We start from the raw sequence: 16834 nt of genomic DNA on the forward strand, positions 1-16834 counted from the left end.
ACAAATTGTTAGGTTTAGTCCCACATCGGTAATTGATGGTGGTGAGCAAAATATATAAGGCGGGGGCAGCCCTCGCCTATCAGGCTAGTCTTTTGGATTGAGTTTGGGCCAAGGTCTTGGTATGTTGTGGGCTTCGGTGGACCTGGGCTTGAGAGGGGTGCCGGCTCGTGGGTATAGCGAGCCAGACCAGTATTCACTGTGCACTCTAACAAGTGGTATCAAAGCCCATGGTCGGAAAAACTTGGAAAATCTCATGGGGGTCACACGGTGACGACAGAGCCCGTTAGCATCTCGGAGGTCACACGGGTTGTGTGTTATATGGAGCGTTGGACTCAGGACCTGATGTGAAGAGTTGGGTCATGTGTGACGGGGGAGATTGTTAGGTAATTGATGGTGGGGAGCACAACATATAAGGCGGGGACAACCCTCACCTATCAGGCTAGTCTTTTAGGTTGAGTTAGACCATAGCCTTGGTATGTTGTGGGCTCCGGTGGACCTGGACCTGAGGGGCACCGGCTCATGGGTATAGCGAGTTGGGTCGCATTCCACTACACACTCTAACACAATTTTTCAACAGAGTAGACACGGCAGAGTGAAGATGAGTGAAAACAAAGTGGGCATATGTTCAGGGTTTGGTTAGGAAGTAGCTGCCATCATGGTCGTCAACTTTGATTTTCCTTTCTAGTGAATATATCAATGAGTGTTGAATTTGTGATACTGTGATGATATAGGGTTATGAGGTGTTTTTTATGTTCATATTATACATTGTTTGTTCTGATAAAAAGATTAGATTCATATTTGGAATGTGGAACTTGTAACTATAACCGTAGAGGTGAGTAAATTACATTACATCTGAAGAGGTTCACCATACATGTATATAGGAGCTTGTAGAAGCTAGAGAGGAAAATGTAGAAGCTAAGCTAGATGGAGAGCCATACGTTACACAAGTACAAAGGATAATAAACCCTAACACTCCCTCGCTGTCTGAGCGATAGCATCACAGACATTCAGGCTGCATCAAAACTCCTAGAAGACAGATGTCGGGAGGCCCTGGGTGAAGATGTCGGCAAATTGGGATGTTGTCGGGACATGGAGTACGTGGACTTGATCGATAGCAACACGATCTCGAACAAAGTGTAGGTCAATCTCCACATGCTTGGTACGTTGATACTGAACCAAATTGTTGGAGAGGTAGACAACACTTATGTTGTCACAATAAACTAATGTAGCACGATGAAGAAGGTGGCGAAGCTCATCAAGAAGCTGACGCAGCCATGAAACTTCGGCGACAACATTTGTGATGACCCGATATTCTGCCTTAGCGCTGGAACGAGAGACAGTCTATTGGCGCTTGGAGGACCAGGAAACCAAGTTGTCACCAAGGAATACTGCATAGCTAGACGTCGATCAATGAGTATCAGGGCAACCAACCCAACCCAATTGGCATCAGAATACACAATAAGGTCCACCAGTGGCGAGCGACGAAGAGTTAGGCCATGTGACCAAGTGCCTTAGAGATAGCACAGGATACGCTTCAGTGTAGCAAGGCGAGGTTCCTGGGGATCATGCATATATAGGCAAATCTATTGAACTGCAAACGCGATATCTAGTCGCGTGAATGGCAAACATTGTAGATCTCTAGCGAGACTGCGATACTAAGTCGGATCATCAACAAGTGGACCATCGTTTGACAATTTGGAGTGGATGTCGTTGGGGGTGCTACTAGGCTTGCAAGCACTCATACCGGCGCGCTCTAGCTCCAAAATATCAACTGTGTACTGCCGCTGAGAGAGAAAAAGTCCATCATCTCGGCGGGTGACAGAGACTCCCAGGAAGTGATGAAGTTGACCCATATTAATCATAGAGAACTCTTGTTGAAGTGCTGCAATAATATGTCAGAGAAGGCGAGTAGACGATGCAGTGAGAACAATATCGTCGACATATAGCAGGAGACCACATCAGAACCTCGGTGATAGGTGAACAGTGGCGTGTCCGACTTCACCTCAACAAATCCAAGTGAGAGGAGGTGGGAAGCGAAAAGGTCCACGTATAATGTGAACAATCATCAAGTATAACAAAATAGTACTTGTAGCCCAAAACACTAGCAATATGTGATGTTCAGAGGTCACAATGTATTAAATCAAATTTATTAGGAGCTCTAGAACTGGAAGAAGTAAAAGGCAAGCACACATGGCGCCCGAGTTGACAAGCATGACAGAGATGTTCGGGATCATCTTTATTACTAGGAATGACATTGGAGCTAATAAGCTTGAACAAAGCTTCCTGCCCAAGGTGTCTGAGACGACGTTGATGCCAAAGAGAGGTGGGGGCGGCAACAAGGGCGGCAGTGCTGGTGGAGGGCAGGAAGAATGAATAGAGGTCATCGGAGCTATTACACCTGGTGATCATGTTCTTGGTTTGCATGTCCTTCACAGAAAGACCAAAAGGGTCAAATTCGATGGAACAATTATTGTGGATGGTAAAACGATAAACAGAAACCAAATTCTTAATGATGCTAGGGCGACTAAAACATTATTAAGAATAAGATTATGGTGTGGACACAAAAAAATGAGACCCGGTATGAGTAACGGGAAGTAAAGCCCCATTACTAACAATGATAGATGGAGTGCAGGATGAAGGAGGGAAAACAGTAGAGAGTGTACCGGCGTCCGATGTTATATGGGAGCCCTCGCCAGAGTCGACGTTCCACTCAGAAGGTGCCGAAGCAGGGTCCAACGCCATCGTACTGAACGAGTTAGCTAGGGATGGCTGATCCCATGAACCGCCTTGCATAGGGTTCGACGGCTGCTGTGGGTGTAGCGGCGACGGCATCATCTGCTGCTGTGGTGGTAGAGAAGCCGACGCGAACTGTTGTAGAGGTGGAGCGCCCGATGCTCCCCCATAGTAGGGGCCGGGGTGGCCGTAGGGAGGGAACCCGAAGGTTCCCAGTGTTGTAGCAGCCATCGCTGGAGGAGGACGGGGGGTGACCACGGGGGAGTGATCGTACGGCCACATCAGCATTGTGCCCACCCAAGGGTGGGCAAAGGACGAATGCGGCGAAGTGGCACCACCTGGAGCGAACAACAAAGAACTACCAGGAGCACTAGACTTGCCCCCACGACCACGGCGACAGTTGTTGTTGTAGTTGTGTCGTGGACCATTGGGGTTTGAGGGACCAGCCAGGCGTGACGATGGGGGGCCGACCGGACCAGTCGGGCGTGGCGGAGGGTCGGCCACCATGGCCGCGGGTGGAGACGGTGGCGCGGCTTCAAGATCGATCTCCTCCAGTTGCAGGTGAGTGCGGGCCTCAGCGAACGTGGGGAACGGGCGACGCATCTTTAGGTTCGACACCATGTGCCGAAACTTACTGTTGAGGCCATGAAGGAGAGTAAGGACCATCTGACGATCACTGATGGGATCACCGAACTCACCCAGGGCGGCAGCCATGGTTTCAAGGCGGCGGCAATAATCCCCAACAGACATAGAGCCTTGACGAAGGTTGCGAAACTGAGTCTCAAGCAGTAGCACACGGGACTCACTGTGATTTTGGAACTCATCCTCGAGGAACTGCCAGGCACCACGAGCGTTGAACAAGTGAATCATCAAGGACTGAAGGAGGTCATTGGAGACGGTGCCGTAGATCCATGTCAACACCGTGCAGTCCATCCGGACCCAAACAGGGCGGTCCGACAAGGCTTCGTCGTAGAGGACGTGGCGAGTTAGGGCATACTTGCCCAGCACCACGAGGAAGAGGCCGCGCCATTTGCTGAAGTTGTTGGCGGCCGAATCCAGGGTGACCGGGATCAACGCCTTGATATTGAGGACAGCGGTGGCCTGCGCCCAGAGCGCGGCATGATCGGCCTCGTGTTGGTCGAGGGCGAGCGCACACTGGCGAGCGGCTTCGGCAAGGCACGTAGCCTCATCAGCGACGGCTTCATCAGCGACGGCTTCATCAGCCATGGGGCCTGATGACTGCGGCTTGGCGAGCACGCGGAGGGCGCCGGCGAACCAGTCAGCGGCTGCCTGGCGAGGAAAGGCGCAGGCAGGCGAGCGGTTAGCGACGACGTGTGGAGCGGAAGGGGAAAGGATCAGTGGTGAATGATACCATTTAACCATAGAGGTGAATAAATAAATTACATTATATTTGAAGAGGTTCACTGTACATGTATATAGGAGCACGTAGAAGCTATAGAGGCAAACGTAGAAGCTAAGCTAGATGGAGAGCCATACGTTACACAGGTACAAAGGATAATAAAGGCTAACAGTAACAACTCCACGGGAACGAAAATTGTGTTGGACTTAGTGAATTTGTGATAGCAAAATTCACATCATACAGAGTGGACGATCGGATATATGAGCATCTCCAACAGATTGCTTCTACTCTCATGGTGTTGTAACCTCCCATAAAGTACTACTATTGGAGTTGTAGCAATACACTACTCTCATGGTGTTGTAACCCCATTTGCTGCGATTTTGAGGTTTGTGGTGAAAATTATGTTAAAGTTACACCCTAATTAGTAACTTACCGTAATTTTCTCTGTCCTACAACGGTTTAATTAGGATTTGCAGAACACAGGCAGGTCCCTACTAATTTTCGCTGTTTGATGTAATCGTTTTTAAGTTGAGAAAGCACATAAATGCACCCCGACCATTGGTCATTTTCAATAATAATAATAAAAAAAAACAGAGCATGCTTGGCACAAGAAAGCAGAGCAGAAACGACGACGTACCCAGAGGTTAGACGTGCTCATGCTGGGGAGGCTCCGGTTCCGTCTAAGCCTAAACCTCGTGATCCTCACCGAGCCCCTCGGGGAGCCGTCGTCCTCCTCCGAGGAGACCTCGCGCCCGTCGTTGGGCCTCCCGCGACGGTGATCGTCGCCGCCGAAGCAGGTGGACACGGATGACGAGGAGTCCGACGACCCCGGCGAGCACCACTGGGCATCCGTACCCGCCGCGTCGCGCTCATGGTAGCCGCATCTGTGCTTGTTTCTTCCCGCCGCGGGCGCCGCCGCCCTACGCTTGCTCCAGGTCCGAGAGAAGAGTGCCACGCCGGCGCTCGTCGTCCGTCGTAAGGCAGCGCCGCCACTCCGGGCCCACCTCGGCGTCCTCCTGCCGCCGCCGGCGCGGGCGTAGTAGGGGCCCTGGAACACGGTGCTGGGGGACGACAGCGGGGTGTCCGCCGCGGCGAACGACGCTGACACCTGCTGCAGCCGCGGGGGCAGCTTCAGCGGCAGCGGACGCGCCTGGTCCGCGTGGCCGCTGCCCTGACGGGTGTCCAACGCGGCGAGCGACGCTGGCACCTGCTGCAGCCGCGGGGGCAGCTTCAGCGGCAGGGGACGCGCAGCCTGGTCCGCGTGGCCGCTGCTGTCCTGATGATCGCCAGTTTCGCCTTCGAGAACGGGGCCAGCGTCGGTAGCAGCCGGAGTCGTCGCGGCGGCGCAGGCGGTAGGCGACGCCTTGGGCATCCCCGGTGCCTCCTCCCAGAGGAACGGCACGGTGACGAGCGAGGGGCGTGGCGGCGTGTCCGGCGGGCCCGAGAACGCTGCGCCGACGGCGCCGCCCAGGTCGGCCAGCCGGCCGGAGCGCGCGCGGACGGCGAACAGCGCGGGCGGCGGCGGCGTGTCCGGCGGGCCCGAGAACGCTGCGCCGCCGGCCACCCGGCCGGAGCGCGCGCGGACGGCGAACAGCAGGGGCGGCTGCGGGAGGGAGTGGGACGCCGGCTTCCTGCATGGCGCCGCCGCAGCGTCCGCGTCCATGGTTTGGCTGGTTAGTGGTGCTTGCACAATAGTGGCAGTGGTATGGTGCGCACTCTGGGTGGGTGCGTTGGATGGAAATGGTGAGTGGAGCACGGAGACGTTCGCGTCAGCGTCCGCCACACGGTAACTGCGGAGGCGGAGGAGGAGGAGGAGACGGGAGTGGCTGAAGAATCGGAGGGGAGAGAGCGGGGGAGAGGAGCGTCGTCGTCCGAACGCGTGAGCGTGACTGCGTGACCCTCCCGTTCGGCTGGCCTCCCCAGATAAATGGAAGCCGCGACGAGTCGTGACGGCAAGCGCGGGCGATTACAGCTGGGGTCCCCCGTCCCATCCCGTGACCCGTCGACCGACCGAGGATGGCTGGACAAAGACAAAACAGACCAAGTCTGGGAACGCCCGGACCTGGGCTGGGAACGCCGCCGGCCCGGCAGTGGACTGCAGCACCGGTCCGTAACCAGCCTAGCCTGGGTTGCACGAGCGATGCATGAAACAAAGGACCCTGCATTGCGTCCGTTCCATACTTCCACGGCGCCAATAGACGTGACGTGATCGCTTAGCTGCCAGTCTGCCACCGCGACAAGGAGATTTTTTTTTAATTTTAACACTTTTTCAAAAACTAATTTTAAATCTAACACATTCTGTTTTTTTAAACTAATACTTTTGGCTGCGCCTATTACCCTAGCGCGGCCAAATGCCTGTGTCGCGTCATGCATGGTGGCGCGGCAGAGGGTTGACGTGGCGGCGACCGGATTCGCTGACCGATGACGTGGCAGGGTCTGCCGCGCCATCGACCTTGGCGCGGCAGTGACAGAGCCGAATGAAACCCCGCGGCTAGTCCCGCCTACCGAGCAGCAAGCCCGCCTGGCCGCCGCGCCCGCCGCTCGCCCGGTGGTAGCTGGACGGTTTAATCGGAATACGTCGCGCCAATAGTGAGAGTTATTCTAAGTATTGCTTGACGTAAAATTAATAGTGGATTTGTTTCTGCCTTTTGTTAAATTTTTTTCACGGCCGAATAGAGAATTTGATAAGTCAATGATATTTTTTTCGTCTTTCATAATACGATTAACCACCATGTTAACTAATCGATTACGAAAAATTAGATCGGATTGAAACGAATATTTTTTAAGGGAACTTATTTATTTGGCTTTTTGGCCCCATATTGTAGGATCGGCGACGACGCGACCATGGACCTCGGCTTCTTCGACCCCTCGTGCAAGACGCCGGCCACCGGCGTTGAGATACCCCGGAACTGTCGGTTTCTGAACTAGTTGCTACTTAATCTTGCATGCGGTGATGCCGCGGCGCATTGAAACGAATATGAAGCAAATAAATGAAGTCCGTGCACAAGTTGACAAGCTGCCACATAACATTTTCATTGGTTTGACATAAGTTCGACATAACATAACCAACTAAGCCTGCAAGTTTCGGACGCCAATAATAGTTTCACCTAACAAACTAAGACCCAAGAGTATAAGGATCCCTCGGATGCCTATGTCTCTTCGGATTTATTAGCAACACATTGGAAGTGTAGCCAACGTCGGTGTGGCCGCGTCGCCGGTGCGTACGGCTCGTACCCTGCAAGTATATGATATGCACGATTACTTAGAATTCTTTATGATCGTTAGTTCATGTAGCATACGTATTTAAAGAAACTACCTTTGTTAGTACCTGTGAGGCTCCTTAGGTACCAAGCGGGGCACCACCTAGTTGACACATGCCGATCTCGTCCTACGGCCAATCGTCCCACTAGTCGTGCTGTCTGCGGAAGCCCGAGGGGTCGTTGTCATTGTCATCGTCGTGCTCGGTTGCAGGGTCCTTCCTAGCGCTATGATGTGGTGGTGTACACACCACGGAAGTGGCACCTGTCACCGGCTGAGAAGAGCCGACTGTTGTCCTCAAAGAGGCTGAAGACGTGCCACCCGACCGCGCTGGGAGTGGTGGTTCCTCATAAGGAGTGTCCATGCAGCTCAGCTTTTGAGCTAGCTTCCTGCAGCTCTTCTTCACCTTCTGCATAAATAGACGTTAAAGTTAGTGCATTTTCCAAATGCATATACACTAAATAAACAATGCAAGTATTAAATAGCTCTTCTTCACAGCTCTTCTTCACCTTCAGCCTGTGGATCCAAGTAATCAAAGCGCCCCGTGATCCAGGACGACGAAACATCGATAGTTTTTCTGAAATTTATCAAAGAAAATGAGACCCGATGGCTGCAGAAAAGCAATGCAAGTATTAAATATGCTTTAATTTCTCACTTATTTTTCTTGGAAGCCTCGTCGTCTGGTAAAAAAAAGCCAGCAAACTGAGCCACCAGCTCCCTCCAGTGATTGTTGTCAACTATCCATGTCACCAGAAGTTCTCCTCAACCAAAGGCCAAAAATAGCCTTCACGTATTGCATGGTTAAGGTCATCTCGCCATAAGGTAGGTGGAACGTGTGGGTCTCAGGCCTCCATCTGTTATAAGAATAGAACGACGATTAGTTGCCTCAAATTTGTTACAAGAAAGTTTACGTACAAAGAATGCACTCGCACCTGTCTACAGCTGCAGTAAGTAGTGCTGGGTCAAGGGGCGGAAGACCGTGGTTGACAATACGGACAAGCTCGAGGAAGCTGACACGCCATATGTACAGCGCATAACGCTCATCCCACTGGTGCGCCCTGGTGTGCGTGTGGGGCCTCAAAGTAGGCAGGGCCACCTCTGCGTCGTTGTCACTCAAGATGTGTGCTTGATGCTGGTCGTCGTACTTCACCTCAAGAATGGGTTATAACGGGTGCTGCGTGGGAGGGACCATCCTATTACAAATTGATAAACTAAGCATTAGAGTATTCAAATTAACAAAATTCAAATTAATATTATATAGCATTGTAAAATTTGAACTACTTGTTATGCAATACGAACACAATATGACAGCACATGTATATATTCAAAGTAAATTAACAGATATATCACACACTAGTAACATAAACAACTTCACTAGGAATATAAGAATTTGACGAAACTTCATGAAGTCATCAAAATCGACGTATCACGCACTAGTAAGTACCGACATTTGTAAACTAGTATCTATACCCAAAATTCATAACTAAATAACTAACTATAAACTAAATAATAAATACCTAATTAATCTCTAAACCAAAATCCTAACTATACTAGAACACACAACCTCAAACCTAAAAACTACCTACGTAAATCACAAACAAATTCACTAACCCAACTATCCTAAATCACTAACTATCCTAAATTTGACAAACTATCATAGATCAATAACAATCATAAAACCCTAACTACCCTAAATTACTAACTATCCTAAATCACTAATTATCCTAAATCACTAATTATTCTAAAACAATAATAATTAAAATAACATGAAATCGAGAGGGAGATACCTTAGGAGCGGGCGGCCTTGACGCACTGGCCTTCGTGGCGCAGCCGGTGCGGGCGCTGCGCGGCGTGGGCGGGCGGGCGCGGGCGCTGGCGGCGTGCGGGCGGGCAGGGGTGCGTGCGGGCGGGCGGGCTCGCTCGCGATATTTATTTGGCCCAGCCGCGCCATGCTCCGTGGCGCAGCAGAGCCCTGCCACATCAACGATCGCGATTCCAATCGTCACCACGTCAGCCCGCTGCCGCGCCACCATGCATGACGCGACCCAGGCATTTGGCCGCGCCAGAGAAATAGGTGCGGCCAAAAGTGTTAGCTTTTTTAAAAGGTAGTGTTAGATTTAAAATTAGTTTTGAAAAAGTGTTAAAATAAAAAAAATCGACTAGGACGGGTAAAATCAAGTGCTCCGTCCACCTCCCGCCGAATTGTAGCAACAGTTTGTTAATGTAAAACTGTCCAAAGCTCGATGATAAAAAAAAACTGTCCAAAGCTCTAGTAATGGAGTGGTTTATTCACGGCCTGAAAAGGAACAGCTCGTCCATGATCACTTAGACGAGATTTTTTAAACACCAAACGGCCATGTCGCACACTTTAAATTGGGATTTGATGGGCATTCAGTCCTTTGATGTCAAGGTTGTTATCACTAAGGAAGAAGTCCATTGGCTGTGATTCAAAGTGGACTATCCGCAAATCCGTATCTAGACTTAATTTCTGTAGGTTATATCATAAAAATGCTAATATTTTTCTTTTCTTTAAGCTAGACATTGTCAAGGCATTTGACGCTATCAGAGCATCTTCGAGAGTCTTTTAAACACCCACTATCTTTTTTTTTTGGGAATTCTAAAACCCACTGTCTAAATTATCATTTAGAGAGTTATTTGCATAAAAATTATTTTTATATGCTTTTACTCCAACACTCTTTAGAAAGACTCTTAGATGGTGATTGGCACTCTAGAGAGCCATTCTCGTTATTTATATTTGGCAAGAGATAAATCTGGAATAGAGAATGACTATATTTGGATAATTAATGAGAGAAGCTGTTAGAGAGTAATTTTTTCACTAAAATTTCTATTCCTATCAATTAGGAGGGGTATGCAGAGTCTCTTGGAATTGCTCTTCGATAGGGTTATCTGTAGTCTCAATGGGAAGTTTCATGATACAGTTGCCAAGACTGTCACGTCAGCTTTTATATTGGTAACTTTGACAGCGGATTTCATCTATATGAAACTCTCTCTGTCTCACTCTTTATAATTGACGTGCCAACTATGTCACAGCATTAAATAAGAATGAAATCCTTTGAAACCTCCATCGAAACTTATCTTAGTGGTTTTACAGAGGGATCCTTTGTTCGCTCATGGCCGGGGGCTAAGACAACAGGGGAATTCCCTATACCTCTTCTTTTTGTTATTGCTGTTGTTTCACTACAAAAGCTGTTAAATTTTGAATAAATGTAATAATTACACGTGAAAGTCGAAGAATTGGATCTAGTGAGCAGCGCGGATTTCACCATAGAAACTTAACCAAATGAGCTGGTGCAAACTAATTTGTTTTCACTCTGAAGTATCCTTTCGTAGCTAGCAATCATGTTAGACAATTGGATAGATACATTGAGCTTTTATATATAAAAAAAAATGCATCCACTTAAAAAAAACTCCCTATACGCGCACACACACACAAGAATGAGTGCATTTGTCGAGTTTCTAACTATAGCATGGCTGGATCCATTTGCTCTGTTTATCTCACTACTGATTGTCTTTCCTCCAGAGAACATCCAAATAAAATACCAGGTGCCATCCATGTACTACAAAGTATACAGAGGTTCCTGTCATCAGTAAAATCGTGTTGTGCTGCTCGCTACTTTACAGCTCTGCCGCTGCCTTGTTTCCTACGCCGCTCGGCAACCAAATGTCGCCCGCCCTTTGTCCACGGCGCAACCTCCCCCTCAGAATTTTGGCACCAGAGGACGACTTCGTGCACGGCCCCCTGTTTTTCCTTTTCCATTTCCACACCGGCCCGTCAAAGTCAAAACCTTTGTTCCCAGCCTTCGTTTTCATCGGCACAAAACTGACCCGTTCTCGGATGGATGACGCCAGGATAGTTTGCCGTTGCCTAGACGCCGAGGATAGCAGCTTGGCAAATCACGCTCACTAGTTCGGACGCCAGTGTCTCAGGCTCTCAGCCGTAGAGAGAAAAAAGAAGGGGAAAACCCCGTGGTTTTGGTAGAACGAACAACTGTCCTTGCATTGGTGTTTACAGTATTGAATGGACAGACACTGGCGAGATGAAGACTACAAAGTGAAAGTGAATGAACCAGCTACTGCTTCAGAAATGTAATTAGCGTGTGCCTGCAGGTTAACCTCCAACAACACAAACAGGAAATTGCCACTGGGCCTATTGCTAGTGCTAATTAACAAGCTAAGGCCCATCAGGAAATTGCGTTTATTCGCAGGATATCACAGTGTTTGCATTCTTGCATGTATGTGGCGCTTTCTGTTATGGTGGGCAAAGTATACCGGCGCCGCAACAGGACCAGTGGTCAGGTGTCGATGTTTTCGGATCACCGATGAGTAAATTTGTATTTGCGTGTTTGGCTCGGATAGTGTGCTCGGAGAACACAAGGGTTTATACTAGTTCGGACGGAACGTCCCTACGTCCAGTTCACTGCTACTCGTGTTACCGGCACTTGGTTTGCAGAGTGGGTTACAAACAGACGAGAGAGGGAGAGGATCCCAAGTCTCTAATGGAAGTAGTGGACGGGTGCTGAGAGCTCGCTTGCCGCTCAGCCGTGTGCTTGTGTCGTGCACTTGTGTTCCGATTTCGTCCGGATCTCAATCCCTCTTTCATGGGGTGTCCTGCTTCCCCTTTTATAGGTGAAGAGAAAGCACGAGTTATAGCGGAGGAAGAGGAGAAGAACGAGAGAGAGAGAGAGGGAGGGAGGGAAGAAGGCTTCTAGGGTCACCTGGTCCTTCTTCTCCTTCATGTGGGTCCCGCCGGTCTTGTAGATGTCAACAGGGACGGCTCCACGTCGCGGCCCTATTCGTCACTAACGCCATGCGCAGGCGTCATCTGCCGGTCATGTTGTTCCACTTTGTCCCAGCGGATGTCGTGGTGAGCTGACGCGCCTGTCAGCATCCGTATGAGGGTTAGGCAGAACAGCACCGGCACGACTGACATTGTTCTTGATGTGAATACCCAGGTATGGCTCGTCGTGGCCACGGGTTACATCGAGGCATGACAGTCTCTTCCCTGGTGTTAGAGTTTTGACCCATTCCTATATGCTTGGACCTGGAGTGGTTGGCGGCGGTATGGGTCCCCGTCGGATGGGACAGAAACCACGGCCTTGGGGTCGGACGAGACGGAGCCCGTGACCTTGGGATCGGGCGAGACAGAGCCCGCACCTAAGGGGTCAGGCGGGGGCAGAGCTCGTAGCCTTAGGGTCGGGCGAGACGAAGCACGAACCCAAGGGGTCGGGCGAGACGGAACCCACGGCGTTAGGGTTGGGCGTGACGGAGCCCGCACCCGAGGGATCGGGCGAGGCGGAGCCCATGGCCTTGGGGTCGGGCGAGACATAGCCCGCACCTGAGGGGTCAGGCGAGACGAAACTCGTGACCTTGGGCGAGACAGAGCCCGTGACCTTGGGGTCAGGCGAGACGGAGCCCGCACCCGAGGGGTCGGGCAAGACGGAACCCGCGACCTTGGGTGAGACGGAGCCCATGGCCTCGGGGTCGCTCGAGACCTTTTAATACGTTTTGAGCCATCCGGGGGAGTCAGCGTAGGCGCTAACCTCCTTGCTTTGGGTATCCCTAATAATGATACCAGATAGTAGCCCCCAAGCCTGCGGAGGAGTAGAATACTCCTTTGGAGGCTTTTCCAGACGAGAGGACTCGGAGGGCCTTGGCCTTCTTTTTTAGCCCACAGCGTGTCCTGGTAGGACGACAATTCTCATTTGTCACGATCGGTCTTCTTGGAGCATGTAACCGTAGGATTTGGGAGGTCAGAAAGGTTGTTCTTGATTCCGGTCCCTTATGATCCGATCAGTCCGCCATCGTACTGCGACCACGCGTTCGGTCTACTTATGAGTCTAACTTCCCTTGAGCCCACGCACGTGGTAGGGGTCCAGAAGAGGGTCGGCTTGTCTTTGTGATCGTCATCCCTAAGCATTTTTTGATAAAGCGGAGAGGCTAAGTCGTGCCATGTTTTTCTTCGATGGACGAAACATGGTGCCCGGTGAGCTGTTAACGGGCTAGTCCAAGTGGGGCCTTGGCTTCCCGTTCTTGGGGGTCCGACATGGTCAGCTGGTGACCGACTCTAGACTCTTGGCGGCCAATCCATATAGTTCTTGGGTCTATTTGGCCGGTCCCAAGGGCTCGTTGCCTTTCTTTGAGGAAAAACCATGGACTAGGAACCGACCAAGACTCGAACGTGGGCCAGGACGCCCGCGGCGCTTGTGTGCTCGGGTACTAGCCGCTAGTGGGCCCATCCCTTTCCACCACTCGCTCTAAGGGTGCCTCAGAGCGGCTGTGAACCCATCGGTGGGCCAGCCTTCGAACTCCTGGTCCTGAATGGGCCGTAGGAGCGTTTTCAGCTATGTATCCCTTCTTACCTACGACGGTTCTTGGCCCATTGAACGGGTGAACCGTCATCCGCGTATCCTTCGATGGCACGACTAGAGATAGCATGCACGTGATCTTCGGAGGGAGGTGACATAACGTGGCGCAGTGGGCGTGTGAATCTAGGTGGACGGTTCGCCTTCTCACCCTGCTCCACCCTATAAATAGCGGCCTCCCCCTTTGTGTTCTTGCACACCAAAACTACAGTCTAACCTTCTCCGTTTCTCTGTCGCCACCGCTCGGATCTATCGTGCTTGCTAATTCGTCGTTGGAGCCCTAGATCTGTAGCTTCCGTTCCTCCGCCGCTGCCTTTGCTTCTCTGCAGCCACCTCAATCCTTCATGGATTCATGGTACTGCTCTGATGTTACCCATGTGCGCATGGAGGGGCCTAGTCAAGAGTGGTATTCTCCGTGGGAGGACTGATGCGGTGGAGTGGCTTGTGCCCGGCCGTGAGGATGCACTGGCGCCGCCCGACGGCTACGTCGTCTCCTTCGTACTCTTCCATGAGTGTGGACTTGTGGTTCCTACCCACTCATTCTTCCGGGGTCTGCAGCACCACTATTAGATTGAGTTGCAGCACTTGAACCCCAACAGGATCTATCACATTGCGGCCTTCATCGTGATGTGTGAGGGGTACCTAGGGATTGAACCCCACTTTGAGCTGTGGAGATATTTTTTCTCCATCTCCTTGATCAAGATGAAGGAGAGAGGCTGGGAGACCCCGGTGCTGATGGGATGCACGGGCATCCACCTCCGGGGGTAGTGGGCGGCCGAGTACATGCCCTATCAACTCTCTAGATCCAATAAGGGGTCACACTCGCATTGGTTCTCCACGAAGAACGACCCTGCCATTCCCTTGCCAATCTTGTCCAGGCGCCTAGTCGAAGAGGTACCACCGTCATGGCCATGGGGGCCACCCGTCAAGGAAAAGAAGAGGATGCGCGACCTCCTCGAGGCCATCGCATTCCTGAAGACCCATGACCTTCGCGGGGCTAGCGTCATCATGGGGTATCATGCGAGGAGGGTGGCACCTTTGATGGTGCACGTTCTCCCGCAGTACGGGATGATGCCTGGCCTGCATCTCATCAGGACAACGCTCGCCCAAGGGCTGCTCCACGATAGCGAGGTCGCACAGTGCATCAAGGAGGCCACGAGAGAGGCCAACATGGTGTTCTCGATCTCAGGACATCCTATGATGCGCCCGGATATGGGCTTCATCAAGCTGCCGGTGGGGTTAGCCTTCTAGGACTCTATTGCGCTACTGCCAGGTCACATGGCCATGAGGGTGGCGATCCATGCCATGGATGAACAAAGGAAGAACAAGAAGGATGACAAGGAGAAGAGATGGTGGTCGAATCAGCGAGCGAAGCTGCAGCGAGGGAAGCGGCGTCAAGGCTCATCGAAAGAAGAGGAGGAAGAAGAAGAGGAGGATGATGACTCCATGTCACCCATCTCGTGGGATGATCTGGCAGCCAAGGATGAGGACCCGCCTTTGCTGCGGGCGGTGCCCTTCCCATAGCATGTCATGAGGCAGGAGGGGGAGGACGCGCCCCCAGAGTGAAACCGCCCCGCCCTGTCCGTACCTTCGATGGCGGCCTCGGAGTTGGCGGAGTCAGGCTGCCTTGCCTCGTCTGGGCCTTCGACAGTGGCCCCAAAGCCAACGGAAATAGGTCACCCTGCTCCGTCCGAGCCCTCAGCAACGTCTTTGGAGTCGGCGGGAGGCAGTCGTTCTGATTCATTCGAGCCCTCCAAGCCGAGGGAGGGCTCGAAGTGGTGAAAGCTCTAGTTTGGTTTTGGTTAATTGATGAAACCCTAAGTGCTAACCTAGTGTATCAAGATGATTATGAGATAGGTAGCACTACTCCAAGTGATGAAGCAATGATGAAGATCATGACAATGGTGATGGTCAAATGCTTAAACTTGGAAAAGAAGAAAGAGAAAAACAAAAGGCTCAAGGCAAAGGTATAAAATGTAGGAGCCATTTTGTTTTAGTGATCAAGACACTTAGTGAGTGTGATCACATTTAGGATAGATAGCCATACTATTAAGAGGAGTGAAACTCGTATCGGAATGCAGTTATCAAAGTGCCACTAGATGCTCTAACTCATTGCATATGCATTTAGGATCTAGTGGAGTGCTAACACCCTTGAAAATGTTTGTGAAAATATGCTAACACTTGTGCACAAGGTGACACACTTGGTGGTGTTGGCACATTTACAAAGGAGGTGGTGTTCGGCGCTTTCGGGAAAATGAAATGCCTATTTTCTATTGCGCCGGATGCAGATTCTTAGTGGTTGGCACATTTGAGTAAGGGTGAAGAAGTTAGAGTTGAAATGGAGTTGGTCGAAATGATGCTGGCATCGGTCTACTGACCGGATGCTGGGTCACTCAGCGACCGAACGCTGAAAGGCTACGTCCGGTCGAGCTGTCAGATGGCACAATGGCTAGGGTATTGCACCGGACGCTGGTCTGTGTCCGGTCAAGGTGGATTGGACGTGTCCGGTCAAAAAAATATGCCTCGGGGAGCTTACTAGAAATGACCGGACGTTGGGGCTTCAGCGTCCGGTCAGTTTACCGAAGTGTCCGGTCAGCTTCATAGCCATTGAAATCTGACGAACAACGTTTGAAGCTGGTGACACGTGGCGTCCATTGGGCGACCGGACGCTGAGGGCCAGCATCTAGTCAGAGCGTGTTTTGCCTAGTGAAGGGGTATAATGGCTCTATTTGATAGGGGCTCTATTTATAGCCCCATGGCCGGCTCAAGGGAGTGACTCTTGCACATTTTCATTGACATAGCATCCTTGTGAGCTTAGCCAAAGCCCTCCCACTCATCTCGATCATTGATCCATCATCATTGTGAGATTGAGAGAGAATCCAAGTGCATTGCTTGAGTGATTGCATCTAGAGGCACTTGGTATTCGTGTTGCGCTGCGGATTTCGCTTGTTACTCTTGGTGGTTGCCACCACCTAGACGGTTGGAGTAGCAGTGGAGGATCGGCACGAGTCGGTGATTGTTCGTGGCCGCCTTCGGTGATTGTGAGGGGAGTTGTACCTTCCCCGGCGGAGTGCCGAAAGGTAACTTTAGTAAATTGCTC

General features: G+C 51.2%; 1 protein-coding gene across 2 annotated transcripts; it reads right to left on the reverse strand.

Annotated features, from left to right (window-relative positions):
* Positions 1–750: 750 nt before the first annotated feature.
* On the reverse strand, positions 751–5966 carry LOC136458356 (uncharacterized). Of its 2 annotated transcripts, XM_066458308.1 has the most exons (3): positions 4731–5966; positions 2664–4023; positions 751–2427 (listed from the first exon to the last, which is right to left on the reverse strand). In XM_066458308.1, the coding sequence occupies exons 1-3, from the start codon at positions 5754–5756 to the stop codon at positions 2393–2395; spliced, it is 2421 nt and encodes an 806-aa protein (XP_066314405.1). In that variant the 5' UTR covers positions 5757–5966; the 3' UTR covers positions 751–2392. The 2 variants fall into 2 exon arrangements, with proteins under 2 accessions (XP_066314405.1, XP_066314404.1); XM_066458307.1 differs by having other exon boundaries at positions 751–4023.
* Between the last annotated feature and the right edge of the window lie 10868 nt (positions 5967–16834).

Source organism: Miscanthus floridulus, chromosome 6, assembly GCF_019320115.1.
Source record: "Miscanthus floridulus cultivar M001 chromosome 6, ASM1932011v1, whole genome shotgun sequence".
NCBI lineage: Eukaryota > Viridiplantae > Streptophyta > Magnoliopsida > Poales > Poaceae > Miscanthus > Miscanthus floridulus.